Raw genomic sequence first — 21,120 nt, forward strand, 5'->3', positions numbered from 1 at the left:
GTTGGTAGGCAACTTTTTAAAGTTATAAACATACCTTCAATTCTGAGAAAATATCATGGGCAATACTATAAAGGAGCTGCCTTGGAGGTATGGCCATTCACAAAACCGGTGCTATGCAGACAGGTGTCTTGCTGTTCTGAGTAACAACACTACAAACCTTTTGATTCCAGGTTTTGGTAGTATCACCTAATATGAGTACTATTCATAGATATATTGTAGCTTTTATGTTTCCTGCTCAATAGTTTCAGTTCTTCCTCCTGGACACCCTAATCCCTGACAAAGTGCATTTGTAACCTGTGTCTATTTGAGAACATATGCAGATGAAATGATTGCTTCACACGTGAATGTTCCAGATCAGTCTGGAGCATCACAAATGCACACTGAAGTTGGGTGGGCACACCTTCTCTGCTTATTTGCATCATCCATAGTTTACATCCAAGCCATCATCAGATCAATAGTCTGAAGTGAGAACTGATTTCAAGTTTCAGAGCAATACACTGATTTGTGTAAACTATGGGTCTTTGGTCAAAATGGGCCAAAATCTTGATTTGCTCATACAGTGGAGGAACATGCAAGCCCATGCTATGTTCCTGGCCTTCCACACTAGTAACTATGAAGCACTTGGGTATTTTCAAATGTTTTATTGTTGAAATCCAAGAGTAGTATACATACAAAAATAAGACTAAACTTAAACTGCAATACTGCAGGTGAAGACCAGTTGTTGTTAACAGAGTGTGTTAAAGCATAAGCATAAAAAGTGAACAAAGAAAACTATACAAAACAGAAAAAGTTCAAAACATCTAAAAGCAGTAACTAAGAACATAAAATTCTGAGCCATAAAATAGCTGAAATTACCCCTAAATCTAGAGGAGGGGACAACTAACAAACACTAAGAGCTATCTAATTGGAAAATAGAGATTAACACTTTGAGATTAAAAATTAGAGTTAAAAGGTTGTGGGATAAAAATAGCTGTTTCAAATTACACTATTTAAAATGTTTATGAGCCTGGGCACAGGCACGCTAGTCTAACACCAGTGAGGTGATCTTGCATGAATACATGTTTACATAATTCCATCCAAGGCCCTGGATAAATATGTAATGCTGTGAAGCTTGGACTATATCGACATACTGAAGTTGGCACAGAATTAACTGCTGGCTGAATGGATGAAAATAATGACCTTCTTAGGCCAGACTTTGAGTCTATCATGGTCTGCCATATTCTATATGCTACTGCACAGAATTTTGCAATGCTGTACATAATGGCAGGGTTCCATCTGAAAGTAGCCAAGAAGCGTAGAAACAGCTTGTGCAGCCAGGATACTTGTGCAGGAACAGAGTAATAGTATTGTCCCAAGACATGTGCTACAGTTTCAACCTGCACAGGGCACAGGGGCACTGTCTCTCCGCCAAATGGAGTTTCTTATATCTGCTTTCAAGAACAGCTATGAGGAGAGCATAGAACTGAGCCAGAGTAAAAGTCCTTTCATGGCTCGGAATTTCCAGTTGTTGCAGATAAGGAAGAGAAAGCACTTGGCTAAAATAAAATGAAAACTAAGGAGCACTTCATGCCATATACATAAATCTGAACAGAGTTGTATATATCCTCAAAGTCAAAAGGGAGAGTCTTCTCCACCATTCCACTGGTATGCTTAGGACAAATCCGAAGTCTCTGAGAATTTATATAAGTTTATAAATCAACTTAAAGTTTATACATAAAATCTCTTGTACATATCACTTACTTTAGGAGCCATTCAACAATTTTAGTCTTTGTGCGGAGGTGAGGCAAGGTGTATTTCTCTTCTCCATCCTGAAAGAACTTGAGTGTTGGAAATCCTGATATGTGAAATTTTTCTGCTACAGCTTTGTTAACAGTTGCATCTACTGCTGCCAAGACACCTGATTTCTGCAAAATAAAGCATTGCCTATAATGGTATATCCTAAGTTGTGAACAATACACTTAAATGGAAACTCTGAATTTACGGAGTAGTTATCTACAGATCACAATGGGTTTAGAAAGAAGATGCACATGCTTTGAAACCTTTCATCATCACTGACTACTGGAGAGCTTTACAAGTTTTGTTACGACCAGCATGTTATCCATTCAAAGATAATTCTTCTGAAAAATGTCCAACCAATTAACCAAACATTTGTTTAATTACAGCATTTAATTTAATGCCGTAAAGAGAAGGAAAAAAATTAGCACTGAGAAATAAGCATTAAGCCAGTGAATAGCTTCACAGTTAACAGTACTGATCAAGCCCTGAAGAACTCGTGTGATGATGGGTCCTTAGGCTTTGGCTTAAGTAATTCTACAAACACGCTCTTATATAAATCCCATTTGAAGAGAGACTCTTCCTGATGGCCTTTACCAGGATTGCAAGATTTATCACAGATCCTATGATGCACTAAAATCAATTGATCAAGTCAAGAGCAGCTATACAAAATAATAAAATAATCCAACTTAACCATAATAGCTAAAATATAGTAAACAGCACTCAGTATGAACCAACATATCATGTATGATGTGGGACAGGCAACATAAATGCTTGGAATGGCAAATGCAGAAGGGTGTTGCCTCAAATACTGAAATCCCAAATTCTATCCACTTTTTGTCTCTAGCCCTTGAACCAATAGAGAAAGAGAGGTTTAAGATAACAAGAAAAAGGTATTGAAGTGCCTGAGTTAAGATCTGTTCTTACTTATGGCATGACCAATCTGCATAATCAATCTTCTAGATACACATACATTCGAACGAAAACCTATGACACTTGTTTAAAAAGAGGTTCTTATTAGCACACCAGTACAGAGCATAAATGCAAGCTAGTGTTTCCTTCATTTTTTACATTAAACATGAAATTTGTAATTAATAGAGGAAACAAAGCAGTTCAGTGCAGAATTTGGGCTTTATCGTATTATGTACATCACAAGGTTCAACAGCTGAACATAACACGTTTTTTTGTTTGTGTTTAAAGACACAATGTTCTTGCTAATAAATTTGGCAGAGCTCATGCATTACCAATGAGATTATACTTTGAAACTATCTTTTTTGCAACCCCTTGGGAAGATGAAATAATTACAACAAGAACATTTTTATTATTTCAGTTACTTACTAAGGATCATTTGAAAATGAAAAAGAATGGAAATTAGCTTACATCACTGTCTGTATGGAACATCTCTGCGGCTTTCTCATATTCTGGCTTCATTTTCTTACAATGTCCACACCCTGACAAAGAAAAGTTTAGTTTTATTTTTGGCAAAAGGTATTGGCTTGCTACATGCTACACGAAAATCAGAATTTCCAAAGCAGGCTTCTTGCTCATCTATGGGATTAAAAATTGCCAAAATATTTTAAGAAGTATGTGTCAAATCCTACTATATTAAGGATTTGTTTTATTTGTCTTCTATATTGAAACTTTTATATTAATACAGTAATGCAACATGAAAGCTTTTCTATTTAACTGGAAGGCTTGTGTTTTGCTTAAAAATGAAGTTAACCATGCCCCTCTGAGAACAGATGTCTGACTAGTAGCAACATAATCCTCCAATTCACAAATATCTGAAAATTGTATTTCAAATAAAGGCAGATTGCATTACAATAAAATACAGTTATATTTTTTATTTCTATTATTGGTTGAAAATTGGCAATCGACTTTTGCATTCTTTCTACAAGGCATTCTGTCCATGATAGTTCATATCATTTGAAGACAGGACAGTAGAGGCTAAAATAGAAAGAACACCTTTCTTAGGACAATTGCTGAGTTCATGGCTGTCATGAAATTTGTAACAGGATTTCCCAGTTGAATCTATTAAACCCTACATTTGGTTTGAGAGTTAGAACCCAATGACTGATGCTAGGGCAGGCATCTTGATTAAGATACATCTTTACATCAGAAGCTTATTCCCTTGAGACTTACTTGGATGCACATGAAATGACTACCTTTCAATCCAGGAAACTGTACATCAGTGCTGTGACTCAGTGAAAAGTAGGAAGTTGTTGGCTCTACTTACTGCTCCTCATTCTTTACACACCCTCTGCTAGCTCCCAATACTTCTTTGTCCTATCAGTGTAAATTCACTACACAAGAATCTCCTTTCACTTCATAGAGAAATGGTACACAGCCTTTTCATCCCAATAAATTCTACAGGGCCTTCTTGTATGCATATTCACCTATCAAATGTATTTCAAGTGCCTTGAGGAATACATGAAAAGAGAGTAGAAAGGGAACTGTATTATCCTAAGTCATTCTTCTCAGTCCACTTTGATGACATCAGAAGCATTTTTCTTGGCAAGTTGGTCTGTCTGCCTGTTTTTCAATCAACTGCTTTGGGGAAAGCCCTGTGTTTTGCCTTATGGCATCTTACTTCTTATAAAGATTTTATTTATTTATTTAAAACATTTATATGTCCACCCATCTTGAACCAAACTTTGGGTGGTTCACAACCCCAAAATTAAAACAATATATATCAACAATAAAATAAAAACATTAACACAAAAAACAGAAAAGACCTGCACCACAGCTAAACTTTCCCATGCAGACCACAAGAATTCTGTTTCACTCATTACATGCACAGATCTCTAAAACTGGAGCTGGTTTGACTTATTAATGTAGTAAATAGCTGTTAAATGCCATGTACAATTGCTTCATAAATGTAAATTCCTTTCTAAGTGTAAATGAATATTTACTATATTTTTATACTGTCCCACTCCACAAGGACTTATATAGATATGCTGGATAGAGTTACTGATGACTTTGTGCCAATTACTCCCTCAGCCCAACCTCAAATAGTTTTTTTTAATAATATTTTTATTATTAAACCTATTCATATGGCTGCCTGAGGAATGAACAAGATAAAAACAAAGGATTCTGTGTTGTGGGGAAAAATTGGAGGAAGGAATGCTATCTATACCACCAAAAAGTCCTGGAGGAAAGTAGGGCCAATACTTTCAAACCAATAAATACATTATGCCTCCAGGTCCAATGAACACTGAAGACTTTGGCTGAGGGACTAACATACCATTGACAATATATAACAGTATTGGATAAAAAATAAGAACAAATTCCTGTCCACTGAAGCCAATAGACAGATCCTCTCACACACTTCAAAAACCTTAGATAAGCACCTTCAGAAGACATTTAAGAATATTAATTTAAAAAGGCAGGCCTGGGTATCATTTTTGGTCCCAGCACAAACTTTTAATACTCCATGATTTCATCCCATGACTTTTATGAGACACGAAATAAATATTTTTAATTGTAATTCTATCACCTACATCTCTGATACTGCACTGTCATCTGTAGTAGAAAAATGGCATTGTTTAGGACAAGTAAAACACTCCCCTCCCTAAAATTACATTCCCAGAGATTGGGGAACAATAAACCTGCTCAGCTGTAAAACTGAGAACGGCAAGGAATGTTGATGGAGCTAGGAGAAGATACTAAGAACTGAGCAAAGGCTCTAAGCAAGGCCACTATAAGATAAACCCATAAAACTAACTCCCTAGAAAGAAACTATATTCATGAAATACTGACTCTCTATTCTTTCAAATATACCAAAGTCTTTGAAGTACTGCCTTCATTACCTCATAGTATTCCCCTAACTACCTCGCTGACGTCACTCTCACACACGATGAGCTCCTGTACCATGTATATTTGAATTTGCAGGACTCCTGACTTTTTATGTTTGCTCTGGTTGCTTCAGGTACCATAATAAGCAATCTCCGCTTCTACAGAATTGTGTGTACTGGTCTCTGATTTAAACAAATTATTGTGAAAATTTGTGAGGGAGATTTCTCCTGCCAGTTCACATTCAATATTTTTTAAAGAAACCATTTAATGTAACATGCCTGAAGACAACATTTGCAAATTGTTGATTATTTTGTAGATGTGTAGTTGATGTTGATGATTCATGCCTGGAGACTAATAGGTGCCAATGGATTCCAGAAAGCTTTGGTCCTATGTCACTTTGTGAAATGCGGGGATGTCCCAGGCAGTTGATTTGGTCACTCCTGAGCACTTTCTCTCAGTGGCTGACCCAGCCTTAGGAACAGCTTGCCCCCCGAGGTCAAGTTGGCCCTCTCTTTTTTAATGTTCCAAAAACCAGTAAAGACACTGTTCTTCTGAGTAGGGAGTGCTATGCTGGGGCTGTTAACTCTCATATCTAGTTTTTACTTTGTGAATGTACTGTTTTATTGTGGAATTGTTCTTACTGATGGTTGATCTTGGAATTTATGTAACTATGAGCTGTCCAGAGCCCTTGATTGGGAACACATATAAATTTCAGTAAATAAATAAATTGTGCAGAACCCCTCCAGCTCTTTGTAATATACCTGAGATGAAGGCAGTGAAGCACATCAGAAGATGATTAGAAAACAGGTGGAGAAAAACTCCTCTTGAATCTGATTATATCTTAGTAATGATTTCTACAGTATAACAAGCCTATTCTATAGCAGTTTTGGAAGTGAAGAAATATTTTTTATCCTCCACCACTGCATCCCCTCAGCTTCTTCCAACAGAGTTCTCCAAAGGAATAGACTTTTATTAAGTAACTAAAAAAGAAAGTTAAAACAGTCAAACATAGTACAAAGTAAAGGTTCCCATCCATCCTACATCCTTCAGCTACCCAATTGGGTGATTTCATCTTTTCTCCAGAATATTTTTTTAAATACTCCAGTTCAATATCCCCTTCATAAATACTGTAAATATATTCAGTACTGTATGAAATTGTACAATGTTTGACAAAGTTTCTTCTGATAAAGCATCAGAGATAACAGGATATGATTCTTTTAAACTATAATATTTTGGTTTGCTAAACCTTACCCCAGCATTAGTTTTCCTGGTCTCGATTATTTGGATGTGTTGTCCCTCTTATCAGTGTCTCTTCCTACTTGTTTTATTTATTTATTTATTTATTTGTTAGCTTTATTCCCTGACTTTTCTCCAAGAGCTCAAAGTGGCTTACATGAGTATCTCTCTCTAGTTTAATCTCACAATAGTAACCCTGTGAGGCAGATGAGTTGGGCTGAGGAAGCAGCCCAGAATCACTCAAAGAATTTTCATAGCTAAGGATGGACATGAAACTGGGTCTCCCCAGTCACAACTCAACACTTTAACCACTATACCATATTGGCTCTCTTCAATGGATAGGAAACTGCAGCTGTCTTTGAGAGTGCATCCCTTTGTAGGGAAGGTAAAATACTCTGAAATACACATATCTGAATTTAATTTAATCACATAGCCAAAGGAAAAATGCAACAAAATTAGGCTTTTTACATTGCAGCTAAATTACATGGCTATCTGCAACGTGTCTGTATTTCTTTAGATTGCAACTTACTTCTGAATTTGTTTGTGAGTCTGACTTGGTTATGCACATCTTTATAAAATAGGCTTAGCATGTAACTTGGCTTTGAGAGTGGAATGATATGTTGCAGACACTATGCAAAAAATAAGCTACTTTGTTGAAGTGTTTATGCATTCACACACACACATACACACACACACAATTCCAACCATTCTGAAGTACATTCCAAAATTTATCAATTTAGGCATTCCCCCCCCAACCCCCATAACTATTATTTTTTGTCTGTCTGATAGGATTTGAAAGACTCTTTTATGAAAGTGACCAAAGGCAAAGATTACTTCTCGCTGAGAGGCAACAGTAGTACATTGACCATCTGGCAAGACACCACCAACAGAAATTATCCTTTGGGACTTGCAATAAAAATGAATAGATGCTAATATTAGTGGCCTGGGGGCGTAAACAAGCTTATTTCACCAAAAGTTAGGGAAGTGTTATATCAGTATTTTCAGCTCCATTTTTCTCCTTCTTCCCTTGTAACTGGAAGGAGCACTTGAGACAATATTGGGCTTTGGCTCATATTTGAGAAAAATATTTGAGAAAAAGATGCCTGGAATCTATTTCAGGATACTTTTATAAAGCACTTCTGAAGCACTCTCTGGAAAAGCACCGGCTCTGGGCTAAAAGCAGACTTAGGTTGCTAGGATACCTGCCGAGGCAAAGCCCTACTCAACTTCCCCAGCAGGGAGCTTGTATCGAGGTGGAGGGAGGGAAAAACTTTTTAATTCCCTTGGTCTTTCCTTTATTTCCAAAGGGAAATACATTCTTTGCCCCCCCAAAATGAAACAGGAAGTCCTTCTTGATATCACCACTCTTCCCTTTATGTGCCCTCTCAAGGTTAGGAAAGGTGTTTTTGAATGAGCCAAGTCCCAGGTTTTTCTCCCTGTGCATACCCCAAAGGAATAAGTCTGTCTTATTTAAAATGACAGGAAATGTATTCCCTCAAGAAAGAGCAAAGTAATTGCCATCATATCTACCATTTCAGATGAAGGCAGTTGTGTGAACCTGGGAAAGACACAGCTGCTTTAAGGAACTGTAGGCAGATGCTGCGGTTGCACCGACATGTGCTCTGAAGTACTTTTTTGGAATCAAATCCAAAATGCTGTACAGCTGTTGCTTCTGCCACGTTTCAGAACTAAGGGGGCATGTCTGTGTCACACACCCTCCTTGTTATGGGGGTCTTTTCCTTTATTTTCCTTTTGTTATCCTGCCATCACTAGACCTCTTTCAGAGTTTAGAAATTCTTTAAGTGCCTAAGGTAACATAACTGGATGGAATGTAGAAAAGATATGGGACAGCACAGACACTTGGCTAATTTAGGAACAGACTTTTATTAAATAACTAAAACAATGTTAAAAACACTTGTTTCTACAAATTATCTATATTCCATCAAGAGTAACCTAGCCCAGCCCTAAATGTTATTCCTAATCTTGTGTCCCTGACAGGGGCAGGTATTTCCAGGCTTAGACTCTGAGCCTCACTTAGACCTGTCCTTTGATCTGTATCTCCCAAATCCCTCTTTCTTAGTTCCTCCTTCTGTGGAATATAACCTGGGAGGGAATGAGTGTTGCCATCCTTTGGCCATTCCACTACCCAGTCATCGCAGCCTGGCAGGGTGACTTATGCATCCTTCATATAGATGAAAAGTGCAAAGACCTGGTTCTTTCTTCATGTCCAAAGTCACTGGTTCTAGGAGGTATTTATTCCATGTTTATTCCTAATCTATTTGATCACAGAGTGTTGTTTGGAAAAGTGACACGGGAGTCTTATAAAGCCCTGAGCTTTATAAGGTTTTAGAGAATTTGTTTCATGAAGCCAACCGTTCAAGGAACCCATCTTCCAAACCTATGCTCTTTCCAGGTACCTTGTAGATAAAAATACTCATCTGTTTTTTTCTGATAATTATTGTATTCTGGAAAAGGAGAATATATGCATTAGTATCACCACCTTTCTTGTAACTCTAGGCAGGCAACAGAATGAAACAAACAACCATTTTATAATTTTAGGGAATAAGTAGACAGCCATTGCTCTAGTGTCAGAGTAGGAAAACAAACAAACAAATAAACAAAGCAGAACAGATTGCACCATCAAGTACCCATCTGAATTATTTATTTGTTTGGTTATTTATTAAATTTGCTGGCTGCCTGATTCCATCCCAACTCCACACAATATGCCATACAGTATGAAATAATAATAATAATAAAGTAATACAGACACCATATGAAACAAACAATTGGAAGAAGCTTGTAAGTACCACCAAAACAAACATCCTACATGGGGTCCACCAACTACACTACTCCAAGGCATGGGGGAAAAGCCAGGTTTTAAGGGTTCATTTAAATAGGGTCACCGTGAGGGCCATATGACTCTCTGGGGGGTATTGTTCCAGAGGACAGGCAATGCAACAGAGAAGACCAGCTTCCTGGGTCCCATCTGGTAACACTAAATTGGTGGGACCCAAAGCATGTCAACTCTGACTACAGAAGAAAGTCCAGGTAGAGGCACACCAGATGATTTTGAAATTGCTGAAATGTACAACTGGGTAATATCAGCTATTGATGATACTTGACCCCGAACTAACAGATGACCTCACCCACTAGCCTCATGTAGATGTTAAGCAGGAGGGGTGGGAGACCTGGTTACCAGGGCAGGTCTGCTGCCTTTTCCACAATCAGATAATGGATGAGAACAATCTAATTACGTACCAACCTGGTGTTCAATAGCAACTTCTTCTGAAGTAAGCCAAAGTTTCTCTTGTACTTAAGCTAGCAGGTAAGACTAAAGGCTGGATTCCAATCTCCTTTGAGATTTATACTTCCATAATTCTATTTACATCAATACATTTATTATTCTGTTTATGGCCTATGGAAACACATGCACGCATACAAACACACAAAAACACACAGTTTTGGCTAGACATGATTAGATTATGAAATGTAAGAGCTTTTTTTTTTCTTTTTCAACTGAGATGGTATAAACAAAATTGGTCCTGGTGGTAAAATGTAATAAATGAATATGAACTAGATTATTTTCATTAACTCTTTTCTTCCCATTGCAATAGTGGACAAGAAAAAAGAAGCTCTGAAACAAAGCTGTTCTCTTTGGATATTTTATGCATATTTACTGGAATCTTTCATTCCTTTATTGCTGCATAGAAATTATGTTCCCAGAAAAACATCAATACAAATCAATCCACCTTCCTTTGTTCTTCTACTCCTATTAGCTTTTTAAGGTGCTCTCAAATATGCTAGGAGGATTTAATGGTTAACTATACAAGACCAATCTCAGAGCTGTTTATGTCCCCACCAACCGCCACATTATGACTCCCTAGACGCTTTTAGATTCCTTGCTGCTAAACTCCTCTTGGTTTTCAAAGAAAATTCTCCAAGAGCACGTTAAACCCAGTGCTTCCCAATATTCTTGATTAACCAAGAAGGCTTACAGCTTGATTGTGATTCTTTTCTGTGAATGGTATGCATTTTTCAGAAAGATGTCCTTTTGTAATTAAAGTGAGTATTGACATAGTTTGAAGACTGGACAAAAGTTATCCAATTCAGTTGGGTCCAAGGATAGCCTCTTATAAGGGGGTGTACCACCGCCTCCTTCAAAGCTGGAAGAACTACCCCCTCCCACAAAGGGGCATTAACTTCCACTTGGACTCAACCACATGGTACCTCCTGGGAGGCCTTGACCAACCAGAAGGGGCATGGGTCCAGAACACAGGTGGCTGAGCTCACAGCTGTGAGGTCTGTTCACACATAGCTTGAATTTCAGAATAGATCTTAATGAAAATTTGCATAACCTGTAAATTCCAGGAAAAATAATTTATTATCCCAATCCTACCAGTAGTGCATATTAAATTGATGGTCCTTTGAATATCCTCAAAATAGAAACTGTGATCATGTCCTCAGATGCAGAAAATTAGAAACAATGAAAGCATATTCAGCATGAACTAGACTGAGTTCTCCGATCTAGACTTTACCACAAATGTCTATTTCATGAACAAAAATTAGAAAATAAGGGCATCTTAAACATACATAGCAATAAAGTTTCCTTTTATATCTTACATGGACTGGATGCTTGTCTTCTTATATGAAGCAAGCTTATGTAAGAATATCCAAACAAACTTCAAGCCCAAAAAGGAAGTTCATGTAATAGGGGGAGGAGATATAAATGGAAGGAACCATTTTATAAATACAGAGGAATACAAGTATGTGAAAGCAATCTGAAAGACAAGCAGCAATATGGGAATGACAGAGGCTCAAAAGGGAACATGGAAACGGGACTTCTGCTGCAAGTATGGCTGACTGAAGACGTCTCTGTGAATGAGTAGAGATGATGACTGCTGTGTAGAATGAAAGACCAGTGAGTAGACTGGTTCTTTGAAGCTCTCTGAAGGAGAGAATGAAAGATAGCCCATGAGTGCTCTGAATGTCAGCTCCTTGTGAGGAGACTGTAAAACAGCAGTCTCCCATGGTCTGGGCACCAGGAACAAACAGAGATGACATCTTTGCTCTCAGCAGTGGTGGAGCCTTTAATAAGAACACTAAGCCAGCTGAACTCACTTTCTAATCACATTCAGAAATGTTCAATTTAACCACTTTATGGATACTAGAGATCTTTCAAATGGTGAGCTTAATTTGACACCTATTGAGTTTTACTTTCTTTGGCTTTAAGAAATTTTAAACAGAGACTTAAGAGTTTAAAATAATATACATTTGGCAAAAAGCAAAAAAAAGATTTTGATTTAAGAGAGTTTTAAATGGACTGAGAGACCAGAGAGATCTGGAATATTGGTTATTTCCATCATAAGGTTTGAAAAACAAGTATATAATTAAATAATATACTTGTGGGAAATGACTGAAATGGAATTAAACCCATATTAGGAACTGGGGCTTGCTGAAGGTTGCAAATGGACATTAAGGGAACTAAAGGAACAGTCAGAAAAGAGTTAAAATAGCTAAGCTGGCTATAACTTTTTCTTCTCTTAAAGAGTTTTCTGATAACTGGACTGAGATATAAATAACTGAAATTTCAGAAAGGATACAGATTTCAATGGATAAATTTTTAGAAAATGATGAGAAAAATGTTTTAAAAATGTTTACCTGTCATAGACATTAGAGAGTTTGAAGGCATGGAAGACAGCAAAATTGAGATTACCAAAATGGGATTATAAAAGACAAATCAAGAAAAGGATCTGGACATGGAACAGCTGCGAAAAGAAATCTTGGATGATGCCTCTTTACAGGATTTACAAAGCAGACTGGTGAAAGCTTTGAAGACTCCTCTTGAATGTCAAAGACTGATGAAAGATCAAATCCTGTAATGCCATTGGAATGATTTAAAGGTTAAGATTGTGAAGAACCAAAAGAAGGAATATAAAGTTGGACTGTTTGATCAGGGATAAATTATTTGTTTGATATTTCTGGCCACTCCTAATGGACTTTTTGCTGAAGCAGGACTGAAAAGATGATGATTTCTGGATCGCGTATACATAAAAGTTAGACTATGGGGAAAAGAGTTTTTTTTATTTGAACTTTTCTGTTACTCTTCTTTTTTCTTCTAGTTTAGTTTGTATTAGTTTTTACTATGTTTATTAAAAACTTCAATAAAATTATATATAAAAAGGCAACATGGAAACCAGGGCTAAACTGCAAAAAAAGGAAAGGGGAAGAAATTAAATATAGACTGCACTAGAAACTCATTTAAGTCTGACATATTTAGATGGGGAAATGCTGACAAGATAAGCTACCTGCTGCTGTTAAAACCCAGCTCACTATTACTTAAATTGAGAAGACAGAATAGTCAGTATTGTATAAATGAGGCATCAAAGAAAAGGCACCTCTAGGATTCAGCATCAGAGGTGTCTGCAAATAACATTGTCATAATCTTAACATCTATAAACAGTAATAATAATTTGTATATAGGAGTCCTGCATTAGATTTGCTTGGGCAGAAGACATGGGCATATCTTTAAATAGGATCCCCCATAATTCAAGCATTAGTTCATGTCTATCTACACAGTAACATATAATCTAGATTACAGAATACCTTGCCTGTCCAGGTATTCTGTAAATGTTCTAAATTAAATTAATTCTGACAAACAAGAGTTATTACAACAGCAAAATTTATAGGAATATATACATTAGGTTGTATGTTTTATTGCTCTGCCTGCATGTCATCATTCTTTCTTCTTTGTAATATTGTTCTCATACTGCTTTTAGTGTTGTTTGTCACCCAGAGCCACTATGGAGTCAGGCAGCCTTATAAATATGAGAAATAAAATACTTCAGAAAAACGTCACTTCAGCTAAACCAGCAGTGGAGGGAGGTCAGCAGGCTTAATCAGATCGTTCGTATTTTCTGAACAGGGTTAAATTGGGAACAGGAACAACAACTGTACAGAACCAACGATCTACAACATATAAATGAGATTTGCAGCAAATTCTGTCACAAAACAGTTAGATGCTGTACAGAAACTACAGATCCTTACAAAATTATTTTTGTTGGCTCTATAGACACTTATTTTACAACTTGTAGTAATCTCCAATATATTCCTGTGACCCTATTTTACAGATCGGCTGCACAAGACATTTAAGGTGTCTTAGTCTAATATCAGAAAAGTGAATCAAAATACTTCCATGTTAAGCTTTTATTGTGTTACCATCCTACTCAATGCACCAAATTCTGTGGACACCAGGCATTGATTTTCATTTGTTACTTTTAAAGTATTTTCTTACTGCTTTCCTTGGTCTAGAAAAATGGAATAATTTTACCATGTCTTTTGACTGGTGCTACTAGGAGTCTTTTAATCTGAAAGCAACCTGATAAACTTCTAAATTATAGTCTTGTTTCTACTCTACGATATCAATTTTTTCAACATCAAATTTTAGCACATTAGCAAGATGAATAAGTAGAAAGAGCTGAGTCTGCTATTTTTAGGCACTGTTCCCAACTAACTAGCATCTTGTTTCCTAACTTTAATGTTTTTAACTCGGTCTCAAGATTGCAAATTGAAATAAAATGTTTCACACATCATCCATTCCCATTTGAGTTTATTTCTACAAAAGTTTTATATAGGCTGGTGTTTTTGCTGATGCATTCCTTTTTATGTCAAAAACACTTAACTTTCTGGTCTTGTGCTATGCTCGCTACATTCTATGAATGGACCTGGTTAAAATATAATTTTGCTCTGTAGTAACGAATAGCTGGGGAAAAGAGTCAATTTTTTCACACTTGCAAAACATCATCTATCACAGTGAGTATGCTTCTGCTGCATCTAACCTGTATTTCAGATAAACTGCCTAGACATAATTATACAATATGCTCCACTGGGAGGAAAACAAAGCATTCCGAAACAACCAGAAACATTAAGAATTTGAATGTATAAAGAAACCATCCAAAAGTTAAGAAACAACGTGTTTTTCTTTCTACTGAAGTTGTTTCAAAATAACCTTGAAATATTATTTCGAGACAATGTGTACTGTTCTAAGAGCAGCACTTCGCATATCGTTATGGAATCTAACCCAAGCTATTCTGGTAGAAGTCTGTGCAGGAAAAGAACCATCTCAACAATATGTATAATAAGGGACTATACAATATAGGATTTTTTGAATGGAAGTAACTGTAGCCATATTTCAAATTAATTGGTATTATACACCAGGCAACAGAGGAAATTCATTTTTAAAAGGCATGAACATATAGTTATTTTAACAACATAAAATAGTTTTATTGGGACATCAGTCATTAGAAACCCCAGAGTAAAGGCAAGTCTCCTCTAGATCTGTAATGTATAGAAGTTAGTTCCATAAATGAGATCTTATTTCCAGTTTCCAAAACCAAGACTACATTTGTGATTAATTATGCTTTCCTTCTTTTCTTCCCTTCTAGAATGGTTGTCTGAGAGCATCAAAGACAATCTTCTTCAACTTGATATCTCCCCAGCCATGTTAGACTGCAACTCCTGTAGAGCCAAATGCTGCATATTATTGAAATCCAGCACATTTGGAAAGCACTACATTGGATAAGGCTTTTTCATGATGGTCCACACTGGGAAGAACCACTTGTAAGTGAAATTAAAGAGCTTGCTACATTAGTAAATAAGTAAAGACACTGTGTTACTTTAACAGACTTATCCCAGAGCATGTCTACAGGAAAGAGAGCATTCTTCTCTTCAGCTGATCCAGATAATTAAGGAATGAATTTTACAATATTTGTTAACTGTCACTGCCATGCAAGAATAGGAAAAAAAATGCTATGGAACGTGCAGGAGGCAAGGGAAGAGTCTCACCATCATTGGCAGGAGGGAATCCACCCATCTTTCTAATTTTTTTCCCAGAAAAAAACAAAACATTCTTCTTAAATAAATATTTGGACTAACAGTTTATCCCCCAGTAATAATAATCACCACCACTACCACCACCAAACTGGCCTATAAGAAAGACCAAATGAAGAATAGAGAAGAGACATGGCAAGTATTACATGGCCAGTACATAAAAAAAAAAAACCTAACAGGCAAAGCAGATAACAACAAGACCTGGCAATGGCTAAGAGCAGGAAAGTTGAAGAAAGAGCCAGAGGGGCTAATTCTGGCTGCACAAGACCAAGCCTTAAAAACAAATACTGCACATATAAAGCCAGAATTGAGAAGGCAGCAGGCAGCAAATGCAGCCTCTGCAAAGAAGCTGAAGAAACAGTGGACTGCCTAACTAGCTGCTGCAAGAAGATCACACAGACTGATTACAAACAATGGCATGACAAAGTAGCAACAATGGTGTATTGGAATATCTGCAAGAAATACCACTTGCCTGCAAGCAAGAACTGGTGGGACTACAAAATAGACAAAGTAATAGTAAATGAAGAAGCTAAAGTGCTCTGGGACTTCAGAATTCAAACGGACAAGCATTTGCCACACAACACCCCATACACAATTGTTGATAAGAAAGACAAAAAAGCCTGGATAGTGGACATCGCAATACCTGGAAACAGTAGAAGAGAAGAGAAAGAACTGGAGAAAATCACAAAATATAAAGACCTGCGAATAGAAGTAGAACGACTGTGGCAAAAGAAAGCCAAGATAGTACCAATAGCAGTAGGTGCCTTGGGTGCAATTCCAAAACATCTGGAGCACCACTTGAACACCATCAGCACTGACAAAATCACCATCAGTCAATTGCAAAAGGCAGGTTTACTTGGACAGCTTACATACTGCGACAATACCTTTAATATTATTAAACAACATCCACCTATCCAAGTCCTTGGGAAGGACTCAACAGGTAGACAAAAATGCCAATCTGGCTGACTGTGCGATCAACCATAATAATGTTACCTTGTTTATCATGAGAGCCATGACAGTAAGGGCTACACAGTCCTCACTGAATTTAAACATTTAAATTTAAACATTTAAAATGATCCTTTTATTGACAGCAAACAAAACACAGAGAAAGGTAGAGAAACAACTGGAAACAGTGTTTATGTGTACTTTCATAGTGTTACAGGTAAACAAAAACTGATTAGAAATGTGTCAAACAGTAACTCAGGCTACATTCCTCTCTCTGACTCCCTAGGGTTATTTTCCAACAGATTTTATTTCATATTGCATCCTTCTTTCCATCCTGGTTTATACTTGCGTATAAAATCAGATTCAGAAAAGCATTTTGGTTTGTGTGTGTGATGTGTGTGCGTGTTCAAATCAGTTTTTGACTGCTGGCAACGGTCTGGACCAGTCCCTGCAGCTTTCTTGGCAAGATTTGGGAAGTGGTCTGCCCTTGCCTGCTTCCCAGGGCTGAGAGAGAGTGGCTGGCCCAAGGTCAGGCAGAAAGGTTTAGTGGAGCATATTTCTTCCTTATAGGAACATTACTGCAAGTCCCTGAGATTTCTTTCTTCTTTTTCCTCCCTTCCTCAGAAATATAAATCACAGATTCCCCTCTGCTGTCTCCTCAGGACTCTGGCCCACCTCACTGTGGTAAGAGTTGCTTGTCTCAAATTACACTGATCCATCCCCTTGGCTGATACTTCCCTTTATTAATTTTTTCCCCCCAAACTAGTTCTCAGCTTGCTGATGGCACAACTTTTGCAGACTCAGCTATTTCACTAGGTCTTCCTGAAAGGACTTCCCCAGCTGTACTATCAGAGAACCCTTTACGCGGAAATGCCAGAGACTGAACCTTGGAACTTGGTGTATTTGATGACTGCATATCACTGTTAACATTAATAATGAGCGTCAAAAAGATACTGATCCAAAAAGGTTTAATTCTCAGACAGGTCTGAGGGCACCAAATCATAACCGCAGCTCAGTTATACTAAACGTAGCGACAGGTTTGTACACTAGAAAGCTCCAGCAGTAAGATGCCAATTCAGCATTTGCATGAAGCTGCTTCAGAAACTTTTAGCACAGGAAATGTGGCAGTTTGCCCAAAGGAAAAATTAAGCATCCATAATATTTCACAGAAAACCATACATCACATAATCAGTTACAGGGTAGGAAATATAGAATATGTTATGACATTAGCACTGCTCAGAATTAAATCTTCATAAGCCTGCAATTAATAAAACCAGTGGCAGTGATGCTGTCTTTCTGCAACCTCATAATAACCCAGACTTAGGAGCACTCTCTCTATCCAGACCCAAATGTTTGATTACATGACCCTTATAAGTTATGGATTAAGAGAGATAATAAACCATTTTTATTGCCAACATCCATTTGATTAGGTAACCCATCAAGTTTTACTACCTAACTCAGTTGCTCAGATTTTCTTTTTATTATTACAGCCTTGTCTTTACATGATCTTTTGTCATAAACATGTATTGATTTCCCTACCCCTCAGCAACAATCCTCATGCACGTTTCTCAGGGCACTGTGTTTATTTTTCAAGTTAATATTGCTATATTTGAGGACTGCACCTCCAACTACTGAAAAGGCCAGATAAAAATCTAATTAATAATAATAATAATGATAATAATACAGCATTTTAAATAAACCAAGTCTTGCAATTTTTTAAAATGTGTAATGAAATTGATTTAAACACTGTCTCAAATGTTCTATGAAAACAGTTCTAGGCTTTTACATTTTTTTTCTTATGGGCTAAACTGCAGAAAAAGTCTGTTTCCATCTATCTGAATATACTGTTGGTTCACTGAGGCAGAACAATTAAATCTGTATGGTCAAAACATTTTCAAGCAATTTCATAAAACTTGTATCCATATTTATAATCTTTCCCCTGATATATACTCCCAGATATTACCTTTTCATATGCAATGTTTCTCAGCTTGTATATTTTGCAGAAATGCAAAAACAAATGATAATTACTTTTCAGGAAGGCTAACTGAATTTCTTCCACATTCCGATTTCAGGCTGGTTAGAGGTTCATGGTTGTTTGTTCAATGCCGAACAGTTAGAAAGTGAGTCAAGTTATTGGGATTCAAGGATTCATCAAAATTATTTTAAGCATATAATCATAATGACTTCAGATCAAGCAAGAATGAATTACAGAGGGATTATTTACATTACAATATTAAAGCATTTATAATGTCATGTATTAATCTTGCTTTAATGCTTAGAATTCTGCAAAGAGATGCCTCACAGCAGCTGAAATCTGGTGTACTGTTTGCAATAAACAAAGCCTATTCTACATTAGCAATTAAGATGAACAAAGGAAATGATTTCTCAAAGCAGATATTGCAACACCACCACCCCTCCAGTACCTAGCCATATGTATCTGTACTGTACTACCTTACATCTGTTTCTATTGCAAAAGAATGCCTTTGTTCTGTGATTCAGTGTTTAATTAAGCTGCGGCATTTCTTCACTTTTGAGTATTTCACTTAGCAGCCTCGGAGCTCTCTTTTATAAGATCTTACAAATGGAATGTCTAGTGCTAAAAAATAGTGTTGGATCCATCTTTCTTATGAATTAAAAATAATAAGTCATTTTATTCTGGGAGAACTGCAGAATCTCACTAAGAGAGCAGTTATTTCTAATTTACACTTAAAAGTAAGAATGATCCTTCGTAATGCCAAAGACCTTATCGTTATCTGATCCATGAGAAAGGGTGATACCATGCAACTGGTACTAAAACCATCCAGTTTTTCCAAGACTAGAAGCTAAATTTATCCACATAAACTTCACATTCTTTACTGAAACACATTTCATGTTTCATATATACAATTATGTTTCATTTAAATTGCTTGCCAGTATCTGAACAGATTACTTGATTTTTTCTTGCTTGATTTTTCTTCTACTCTGCTGTTTCTGTCATGCAACCTGTAGAATATTGGAAGCCAGAAGCTTATGGCACATCACATACCACTGGGATATGTAGGATGAGGCTTCTAGCTTCTATTAAGGAATATGTCTACTATAAATATTTTAAAAATCTATATCTGAACACATTAAATCTGCAACAAACATTACAGCCTGTCCACTCACTAAGAATAATGTATCTCCAGTCACCAAGACTATAGCCTCATTTCCTCCCCACCCAAAAAATTACTTATAATAATTAATTTGATGCATGAGCAAACCAATTCCTTCAATCTTCTTGCCTTTATTTTTCCTTCTCAAATTCCAACTGATGTTAGAGACTTCAACTGAATTCAAAGATGGTTTGCTTTTAAAGATGGTCAACTTACAGACTCATCATCCTGTTTTTAAAAACTAAAATAGTCCTTGCTCCTACAGCAGAAATTAAAGCCATTCATAAGAAATAGGGAGACTGCTACAGCTCCACTGCAGAACATATGCTTTGCATTCAGGCCATCTTATGGTTTGTTTGTTCAGTTGAGATGGACAGCCACTTGCCATGCAACTCTAGATGGCTAAAAATCCACTAAAAGTAACCACAAATAATAATAATAATAAAAAAAACAATTGAAACAACATATAACACTTGTCACACACACAAATCACACAATCACTTCCCCAAAGATGGGCTCACCCAGCATCACACCCATTGCCCAAGAGAAGAACCAGCTCTTCAGTGCCTTATGAAAGGTTGGCAGGGTTGAGGCCACTTAGATCTTGGCAAGTATGCTGTTCCATAGGGCAGGCACTGCAACAGAGAAGGCATGCTTCCTGGGTCCCTTCAGATGACATTGTTTGATAGAAGGACACAGAGAATGCCTACTCTGTCAGATCACATGAGATGTGCAGAAACAATAGTCTTCTGATTAGTACTTTGCTCATAAAGACCGAAGTGCTTCTAGCTCTATATTGTTAGACACAAGAGAAAGCAGTACTTTATTCAGAGAAGTACTGAAGTTCAGAGAAATTAACGACTCTTTGTTCAGCAACCATTCAAAGTTATGATGGTGCTGAACAAGGAGACTTATGACTGTCCCTTGTAGTTGTGGCCGTCAGTCCCCGCAGTCATGTGATCGCAATTTGGGTGCTTGGCAACCAGCTTGCAATTACAATATTGAGCATCCCACAGTTGCATGATCACCATTTGCGACCTTCCCTGTTAGCTTCCAACAAGCAAAGTCAATGGGGAAACGGGCAGGAAGTAGCAAGTCACAGTCACATGATGATGTGCTTAATGACTGTGCATTCACTTAAGACTGGAACTGCTGTCATAAGTGGGCCTGATTACATGACACTGTGCTTTACAACTGTGCTGCTTAGTGACAGAGTTGCCAGTCCCAATTACCGTCATTAACCGAGGACTACCTCTATACAGTTCAGTATAATCTAATAATATCATGGCTCATGACTTTTTCATCATGCCAGATGAGAGACCATCCAGCTCCCTTAATATTCCTCCTGGTG

At 37.1% G+C, this 21,120-nt stretch overlaps 1 protein-coding gene across 1 annotated transcript in view; it reads right to left on the bottom strand.

Moving 5' to 3' along the window:
• The window catches only part of PDIA5 (protein disulfide isomerase family A member 5), a 239,603-nt gene that overhangs the window by 51,350 nt on the left and 167,133 nt on the right, over nucleotides 1-21,120 (bottom strand). Inside the window, exons 12-13 of the mRNA XM_063288786.1 lie at nucleotides 3,154-3,224; nucleotides 1,741-1,904 (exon numbers count right to left, since the gene is read on the bottom strand). Of these exons, the coding sequence (XP_063144856.1) occupies nucleotides 1,741-1,904; nucleotides 3,154-3,224 (235 nt within the window). The remainder of the gene's footprint in view (nucleotides 1-1,740; nucleotides 1,905-3,153; nucleotides 3,225-21,120) is intronic.

Source organism: Candoia aspera, chromosome 1 (genome assembly GCF_035149785.1).
Source record: "Candoia aspera isolate rCanAsp1 chromosome 1, rCanAsp1.hap2, whole genome shotgun sequence".
Taxonomy (NCBI): Eukaryota; Metazoa; Chordata; class Lepidosauria; order Squamata; family Boidae; genus Candoia; species Candoia aspera.